At 53.4% G+C, this 9,361-nt stretch overlaps 1 protein-coding gene across 3 annotated transcripts in view; it reads left to right on the plus strand.

Annotated features, from left to right (window-relative positions):
• Positions 1-9,361, plus strand: part of KY (kyphoscoliosis peptidase) — a 45,283-nt gene that overhangs the window by 13,070 nt on the left and 22,852 nt on the right. For 2 of the 3 annotated variants that reach the window (XM_068954882.1, XM_068954883.1), the window contains one exon: positions 9,085-9,147. In XM_068954882.1, the coding sequence (XP_068810983.1) occupies positions 9,085-9,147 (63 nt within the window). Of the gene's footprint in view, positions 1-7,335; positions 7,758-9,084; positions 9,148-9,361 lie in introns of those variants that run through there. The other variant, XM_068954884.1, reaches the window with a different exon arrangement.

The following is a 9,361-nucleotide window of genomic DNA, read 5'->3' on the forward strand; positions in this document are numbered from 1 at the left end:
AGCAGAGACCATCTCAAAGACAAGAGGTAGCTTCCTTGATGGCTTCTGTAAGTCATACTGCCCCTGTTGCCGCCGTTGTGCAATCAGCTCATCCAATAGCTTAGGCGACCGTGGCCCACTGATGTAGGGCATCCAGTTCCTTCCACAGCGTCCTGGTATCTTGGGTCAAGAAGAAGTAACTGCAATGAAAACTTTCTCATGGCCTTGCCTCTGAATGACCAGTGCGAGATGCAGCAGTCCTAGCAGCCATTCATGTCCCTCAGCTCAAGCTCCAGGTGAACACAACCAGGGAGCGTGCATATCTGGAGACGGTGTTCTCAAGGAACAACAAACCCCAGTGCACAACTCTGCTCTCGTGGTGTCTCAGGAAGGAGGGCTTTGGGGGTAAGTTACGCCAGGGTCTGGTTTCACTCAAACATCGTAATGATTTGCATACGTTTTTTCCAAACTTACTTTCCAAGCAAGTTTGTCCCCACATGGATTAATAGAAAATATCAGGTTGATTGGGCAGAGGAGATAACTCTTACATCTACGGGGTCAACAAGAAAAAGATTTGACAAAATACAAAAGATGGCACTTGGTCTAGTGAAGTACCTTCCGCCTCTCCCAGGAAGTGACATGCCGCTTATTTTAATTAGAAGGGGCAAGGCTCTCTCCTGAACAAAACCGGAATATGCTTCAAGGGAAAATCCCTGCCAAGGTAATCTAGAGGACTCTGAAAAAGAGAATAGCTATAAAATCTCCACCAGATTTGCACAATACAAGACAGTGTGCAAAAAGCTAGAGTTTCTGAGAAAGGATGTGTCAAGAAGGCCAGTCTGCTTTCATGTTTAATACCCACTGTAAGGAGATATAGCATGCTTTTTTCCCTTCATTTCTTCACCTATGTCTCTTAAAACATTTGTAACCCTATTACCCATCTCAGAGGTATTTCGCATTAGACATTAACCCAGCTTGTCTGAGGACAATTTTACGATAAGCGGTTAACAACAGAGCCTGTTGCCCAAGGGCTTGGCCAATGCACAATTCAGGTTACTGGGACACCTTAGCAAATGCTCCCTAAACCTACCGCAGGGAATGCAAAGACTAACAAAGATTGTCCCTGGAAAAGCTGAAGGAGCCATTTTGAGAGCTGGTCTCAGGGTGGTTTGGAGAGGACGCAACCTCTTCCAGGGACCAGTGGCAGCCAGGAGAGCTCACTGGCCTCCAAGTGAGGTCACAGGGAGGGGGGTCTGTCACACCTGCCTCAGTCCCCCGCCCTGCCTTCAAAGGATGAGCTATTTGGAGATTATAAAAGGATTAATGCCTTAATGACTGTGCTCAGCCCGGCCAGAGTCATTCTGCCTGTCTAGAAAGGCCAGCAACGAAAAGCAAGCCAAGCAGCATGCTGAAGGTCAACAGATCCGTGCTCTGACAGACAAGACAGCATAGCTCTCAAGCACTGGCAACCTTTCGTGGCAAATGTCCTGCCAGCAGGCTCCCTCCCTCCCCGGAGCAGCAACTTACCCTGTGTGCTTGGGACAGAGGCCGCCCTGCCTTTGGCTAGTCTTGCCGCAGACAGCAGCATCCAGCTGCCACTGCACAGAGAAAGGAGAAACAGCCTTCTAAAGCCACTCGAAATATCTGAGGATGGAAGGAATGAGGAAATAAGGCCACTCATACACTTCTTTGCCGCAGGGCATGAATGTTGGCTTTTCTCATTTTCAACAGCCTTATCAAAGCGTTTGTTGACTCTCTGGGTGCTGAAAGCTTATTCTTCAAAGCAGAAAGAGCAGTGATAGTCATGACAATGCCATTTCTCCATGAAAACCAGAAATTAGCAGAAGCCTACTCAAATATTTGCAGTCCTCTCAAGCAGAGAGATGTGACACTCGCACTCCCCAAACTACTGCTCCACTCCCCACCCAGCTCCAGAAAAGAGGTAATGACCACCCTGGCCCCTTCTGGCATCCATACAAAGTCCCCACTGACTTCACCAGGCATTTTACCAGCCCTCAGTTAAGTCGTGCATGGTGCACCTCTCCACGCTGGCAGCCAGGGCACGGGCGTCCACGCAGCGGCGCACGCCCCTGGGGAACGGTGAGGGCAATGTCGTGTCATATCACTACCACCATGGGCTGACTGGGCCTGGCTGATATGTCCCCGTACCAGAAGACGGCTCATTAAACACACCACACCAGCCGAGGGCGTGACCAGCAATCCTGTGCAAGATGCTAGCACCGTCTACTCCCAGAAAACACACGCTCTCCTGCCCGGGGATAGCTATTTCCATACTGGAAAAGGAGACAGGTGGATTCAAAGGACTGCCGGCTGCCCCCGCAGTGTTTCTCCCTGGGTTTGGTGGCATTCGGTTCAGTTCTGCACACACAAACAAACCTCATTGTCTTGCTGCACTCTAAATACGTCCTGACCTCTCCTCACAGGACTATCCCGGCCATCAATTAGCTTCCTGGTTGTGTGGATACCAGGAAACTGAATACAAGGGTTTATAGTTCAGTGGAAAGTTCTGCTGCTGTCTTAAATCATAAAGTGCAGCTGCTGACACAGCAGAAGCTACAAAATGAACAGAGCGTTTGAGCAATCTGTGGCTTGGAAGCCGCTGGAAGGAGAGCAAATTCGGTGTCTTATAGCTCTGTCAGAGGAAGAAAGAAAGGACAGGCAGGCCAGAAGAGTAGATTAAAACTCATCAGAGTGCAATTGTAATGTGTTATTCAACACAAACAAGTCCTAGAGCTTCAAAGTTAACTTGTAATTGAGAAAGAAAATGGCAGCTGAAATTCAATGTCTACAAAAGCAAAGTAATGGATGTGAAAAAACCATACTCCAAATATATACGCACATACGCACAACAATGGGTTCTAAATTAGCTATTCTGAGTCAGGAAAAAGATCTTGGGAGTCTTTGTGGATAGGTCTACAAAAATACCAGCTCAGTGGCAGGCAAACAAAGCAAAGATAATGCTAGGACAGGACTTTAATAGAAAGGGCACAGAGAACAAAACAGAAATCATCAGTGTGCCACTGTCGAAACCCAGTTGTGCGTGCACGTGGAATAGCATGCCCAGTCCCTGTCCCTCATCTCAGCAAAGCTTTGGTCAAACTTACCGAGGCACAGAGGAAGAGGATCAGCGATACGGAATAACCCCTGCACAAAGAGAGGAAAACAGGCTGGGGCCCTCCACCTTGGAAAAGAGGTGACGACTGCTGTAGGTACACAGATTCACGGACAGCACAGATAGAGGAAAGGGCAATATTACTTCTCAAAACACAAGAACCAGTAGCCTCAAAGGGAAGGGCCAGGCAGAGATTTTCAAACAGCGTGTATCAACCTGTGGAGTTCATTACCCACGGGTGTCATCAAGGCTAAACCCGAAAGTTAGTTCCAAAACTGATCAGACAAATTGGTAGCAGAAAAGTCCATCAGGAGCCAGTAAATACGGTGACCACAAAATCCCCCAAATCACAGGTTGCCTTAAGCAAGGAGGGCTTGCCATGGGGAAGCATTGCCCTCTTGCTTTCTTCTCACGCTTTCCTCAGGCATCCCCTACCAGTCCCTGTGAGCGGCAAAGCACAAGTCTAGATGCACTTTTGGTCTGACCCGCGACAGTTGTACTCACCCTGCCATTGGTAACGTACCAAACAACGCGAGCGGGACTCAGCATCCAGGTCCAAGTTTCCAAGTAGGCTAGCGACTGCCGAGCTGTGCAAATTCAGCCAGCTCCTGAAAAGGCCTGGCTTTCCATGGCCACGTGCACAACAGCAGTTTATGAAAGTTAGGCCCTTCCGCAGAGGCTCAGCAAAACTGAAGGTACTCTAAAGGCATGAGGAAGAGGGGTTGGGGCTCATCTTATCCACCTTTAGATGTCAGCAGTGTTGTCTCCATTGCAGTTATGTGTCGAGGCTTCCTTCCCAGAGAGTGGAGAGCATCCAGCACCCCAAGGCAGTAATTCATCTCCCCGCAAGGTGGGCAGCTAGAGTACGTCAAAAGGATGTGCCCTGCAAGCTTCCTGCCGCTCTCCACCGAGAAGAACGGGAGCCCCAGCACTTTATTTCAGGTGCAGATACCCAGAACGGTCTCTGCTAAAACTGAGATCAAAGTATTTGGGCACCCTCAGATACAGCTGTGGCCCTAGCAGGACTGAGGCCAAATCCAGCAATAACTCTCTAGAGTGGCGGAGGCAGAGCAGCTTCCCACCACGCATCCTGCTGGAGCCGCTGTGAGTGACCGAAGTACACTTAAGGCAAAATACCTGTAGAAGAGTTAAAACGCTTTCTCCAGGAATGAAGCCTGTAATTTTCTTTTCTACCCAACGGGATTTCAACAACCTAATTCTTGCTCTACACTTGTATAGCCTCTTCGTCACCCAGCTCGCCCTGTCAGAACGACACCTACACGGTAAATACATGTAATCGTGCTGCTCTGATAGCTTCCTGTTTTCCCTGGCCTGGGAGCTAGGTGAACATCTTAAATCCTGCAGCAAATTAATAGAGCTGCCATCATTTTAAAATCAACGCAGCGCTAAAAGGCTTCCTCCTTTCTCTCCCCAAATCGTAAATTTTTTACTTCAAAAATACCCTGGCACACAGACAGCTGTTGCCGGTCCTGACCTTAGCTGAGGCCAATGACAGATTTCCTATGCGTGAGAAATCGCATGCCTTTAAAACTCTCTCAAACGCTGCGGGACTACAACCAGGCTTGATGCTTCGGGGGGAGGTAGCAAAGCCTTTGTGCTTATGGCACCGTCACGAGACGACAGCGAGAAACCTTCCCTTTCTCTCAAGCTACCTACCTCCTTGTAGCGGAAAAAGTAGGAAAAAAGAAAATGCAAACAAACCCCTCCAAAGCCAGTTATCTCTTCCCCTGCGGATCGTTATTTTTAGGAGAGCAGAAACTTCCTGCAAATTCTTTGATTTCACTGAAAACACATTTGGGCTGGGAACAGCTGAGCCGTCGCAACAAAGACAGCAGCGAGCTGCTCAGATTGCAGCGGCAGTACCGGTATCTGTGAGCAGCTGGGCCGCAAATATCAAACTCGTCGTTCAAAGAAATAAAAAGATAGTTGTGACTACACAATTTTTACAGCCTGTCAGGCAGGAAAGCTGGAGAAACCAAACGACAAGGAGGAAAGCAGCGAGCGAGGCAGGCGACAGCACCACGCGCTTGGCTGGGCAGGTCCAGGCCCACAGCTGCCGAGGGAGAAAGGCACCAGCTTAACGTGAACTGGCACCAGAAGAGCGTCCGCTCGGGGGACTGCGCCAGACCGGCGCGGCCCGTTCGCGTTCACGTTACGGCAGCGAAACCTTTTATCAACAGCCCCCATCAGCTTTTTCTCCTTGTTGTTATTGAGCCATCCCCTTCGCAGAACTAGGGCGGAAAAAGGCGAAGAGAAGATCTCGGCGAGGACAGAGGGGCCTTGCTGGAGGAGCCAGGCAAGGGCATGCCCTTCACAGTGTCAAGGGGCACGCGGAGAGGTGGGAGGCAGCGGCGGCGAAGCGAGCTGGTGGGAAGACGCGTAGGCCAGAGCAGCGTTTGGCGTAGGGCACCCGAGCGACGCCAGAACAGGCGTTTAGCAGGGCTGATGAGTAGTTCAGGACAGACCATCAGACGGTGCTCACACCCAGGAAGATGAAGGAGAAAGGACGGGCCGGCAAGGGGATTAAAACGCAGGAGCCGGGTGCAGACGATGGAGAGGAAAGGGTGTTTTTCCCCGGGTGGCGTGGGCAGAAGCAGCAGGACTCGGTGACAGGTGAGGAGGGGAGCGCTAAAGGCCAACAGGCAGATGGCGAAACTGTGATTAGAAAGTCACTCCAGTCATAAATCTTGGGGACCTGAGCTGGAGACGGGCAAGTCCCAGATGGCTTGGAAAGTCTGCCTGGTTGAGGCCGGTGCATCTGTCGCTCCGCTCACCCAGCGCTCCTTTTCCTCCCTCCCACCGTCTTTTAACTCGCTGCTTAGAGCGCGCACCGAACCACGCACCTCCGAACCCGAAACCACGCACCGCTTCCGCACAAACTGAAGGGCTAGCGAGGTCGCAACACCGATCTTAGCCAGCCCCGGCACGAGATGGAGCAGGGACCTTCCCCGCGCTGCTGGGAGCTGGGCGCAACGACCCCTCTCCCCGAGGCGGCTCCCGCAGCTCCTCCGCTTGCTCGCCTGCGGGCGTAACGGGGGGGGCAGCGCCAAGCGCAGGCTAAGGGGCATCTCCAAAGCTGGGTGAAGGAAGGCTCCCCGCACAGCCACCCACGCTATTTCGGGATATGCCGAGGAGCCGCTCAGCGCTGGATTTGCAGGCGAGCACGGAGGCGTATCGGCTGTCCGTGCTTTGGAAGGGGCTCAGGGCTAGACGAGGGGCAGCAGATTGGGAGGGAAAGGGACTTATATAGAGCTCCATGGGGAAAACCCGCGTCTCAAAACACGAGTAACCTAACACCAGGCGGTAGTACTAGCTCCCGCCTGCGGACTCAGGAAAACAACTCCCCCCCCCCCCAAAAAAAACTCCTGCAGCGAGAAGGGCTTGCAAAGCCCACGAAAAGCCCAGCCGTGCCTGCGCAGCACTGAACCCCCCTGCGGGGCCGAACGGGTCCCGCGCGGCTGCAGCTCTCGGTCACCGCGCTGGAGAGTCCTTCAGCCCACAGGTGCTCCCAGTCCCCCGAGACCCCTGGCCAAACATCCCTCCGCTGGCAGCGCTCGCGCGGGACGGAGGCCAGCGATTAAAATTAGAAAGCCTTTCCCTGCCAGCCCCTTCTCCACCCTGCAGGGGCCAGCTGAGCCGCGTTGCTACCTCTTACTGTAGCCCTTTTTGTCCCCCATTTTGCGGGCCGGGAGAGTTTCTAGGAAAGACAGGATTTTTTTTTCCCCCCGCAGCTTTCGCTCTTCAGGAGCGCTCTCCCGCCGCCGCAGCCCTGTGGAGAGCAGGGCCGGCGCGCCGACGGGGCCAGAGGGAGAGCGATCCTTTGCCGCTTCGGCACGGTCCCTTTTCCGCCGCGCCGTTCTCCCCGCTACCTTCGCTCCGTTCGCTAAGCCTGGCAGAGGCTAAACCTGCCCTCCGAAGCCGGCCGCGAGTACCCCAGTTCTAGCGCCTCTCTCCCTGCAACATGACGCTGCGCAGCTGCCGTCTCCCTCTCCCCTTCTCTTTGCGGCTGTTATTGTTATTATTTATACTCCTAAGCATCTTTCACGTTTGCGCTCCGGGCGCGAAGCAAAACGAGAAATCCTTTTAAGGATTTCTGCAAGCTTCAGCAAACGAATCCCCCCCCCCCCCCAGCTAACAGTGCTGTTAGGGGGATTTGAGTGTAGACAAGTGCTTAAAGCTGAAAGGGCAGCGAGGGGCGGGGGGAGCCGAGGGCATGAAACGAGAACTCTCCCTCCGCGGCGCAGCTCCTTCCTCTGCGTTAGGAAACGGAGCCCTCCTGCGATTTCCTTTCAGAGGTGACTTGTAACCCTCTTCATTAGGGTAGGCTTTGGCAGAGCCCCTAATGGTGCAATTGGCAGGGCCAGCCTGCGCGCGCTCCGTCTTGGGGGCAGACAACTTGCCTTTCCGAGGGTGGAAAAAGCAACAGAGGCGCTCGGCGCAGCGGCAGCTCTGCCTGAGGAACGGCCCCGCGGCAATGCTCTGATGGGTACCATGGACTTTAAGGCAGATCCCAGCGCAGTCGCGATCAATTTGCTGCTTATTGTCCGCCCCGAGAAGACGGCAAGCAGGCCGAAAGCGCAGAGGGACAGACAGACGGAAAGCAGCGCCTCAGCCCCGAGCGCAGGTACAGCCCTGCCGGCGGTCGCGGCGAGGGAGGGGAGGGCTGCAGGTGCAGCAGCCGCTGCGCCGGAGCCGCTGAAGCCAAGCGGCAGCTTTGCAACAGGGTTTGGGGTTCTGCCCTTCTCGCCTCTCTTTCTCTTCTATTTAAAGAAACATGCTGCAACCCGCCCCCCCCCCCCACCCCGAAACCTCAAACTTCCTCCTAGAAACCCAGCGTGGCTCCACAGGTCCTTCTGGTGCCCGTTGCCTGCTGCGTCGTGCATGTTGCTCAGCGCTCAACCCCGCGCACGGGTACTCAGCTGAGCACCGGGGTTGCACTTTGCTCTGTCCTGCGACAGCCCTGGGAGGCCTCCACGGGCTCGCGCAGCCGTGCAAGGGGAGCGGGGAGCGAGCTCAGCTGCTTAGCCCCTAGACCAGCGCCTATCACAAAGGAATAGAGGGCAAAACTGTTTGGTTTGAAGTGTGTCTAGGCTTCGTCTCCAGCGATGACTACCCCAAGCCATTTATAGCCGTGCTTGGGGACAGTCTCCTCTGGCCTAGCTGCTCTCCCTTCAGGGGATCTTCCCAAAAGCGACGGCTGTACTCTGCAAACGCAAGAAGACCCTCGCTGCAGAGCTGAGAGAAGAAAAGGAATATTTCTGCCCTAGCTCTAAAACCTTGGGGAAAATCTAGCTCTATCGCGCAGCCAGGTCCAGGTTAACAAGGACAGGCAGGGCTAACACAGAAGGTATGCTCATGCTGCGTCTAACAGAGCATCTTACACCTACCCAAGCGCAAGCAAGCCCTACGGAAGCCACTTAGGTTTCGAATATTGTACTGTCTCCCTTCTGGTACTCCACGGTCTAGCAGCAGGGGCTGCAACACATACTACAGACGAGACAGGAAAGACGGATCCTGATGACATCTGAATTCAGTTGTTGCGATGGATCAGGTGAAAGATTTAGGGGTGCTTGGCCTTCAGCCACTACCAGAAGCTCACATGTGCAAGGGGCACACATACATCGTAGTGCCGGAAATCCCTCATCTAGATGCCCGACGAGCTGGGAGGTTTGGTCTGCACAGCAGAGACCAAAGCTTGGGTCCCATCAAGGCAGGGCTGATGCATGCTAAAATCCAGGTTTCCAGAAGAAGAAAGAAGAGAGCAATGGGAAGAGATCTAATGACTGTGAACTCTGCAGTGTTTTTACATGTTTAGCTGAGAAATAATGCCAAGCTGATGTGCTCCCCCTGTGGCGTGGCTATTCCTGCCTCTGTCTGTGTTTTGTTCCTCGGCCCGTACTGCATGGTACTCCACTAGGACCATCTGCCAACCTCATGTTTATATTTTACAGGTTTACAGGAGGATGGAAATGGAAACAACAGATCACAGCCACCGAAGGGGAGAGACCGTAACGGTATGTTGTCTTCTCACTCTATGTGGGGGGAAAAACTGCGCTACAGATAAACTAACCACAGTACACAAAATCCATCTGCAGGCTTTTAGCACCCAGCTGCGCCTCTCCAGCACCAGCGTGCTTGAGACAACCCACCCTGTTTCAGCTCTTTGGTGGGGTTTGCTAAACACGCTCGGAGGCCCTGGGGTTGCGTGTCATGGGACGTGTCCCCTCC

The sequence above is a fragment of the Struthio camelus genome, chromosome 9 (assembly GCF_040807025.1).
Source record: "Struthio camelus isolate bStrCam1 chromosome 9, bStrCam1.hap1, whole genome shotgun sequence".
Lineage (NCBI taxonomy): Eukaryota > Metazoa > Chordata > Aves > Struthioniformes > Struthionidae > Struthio > Struthio camelus.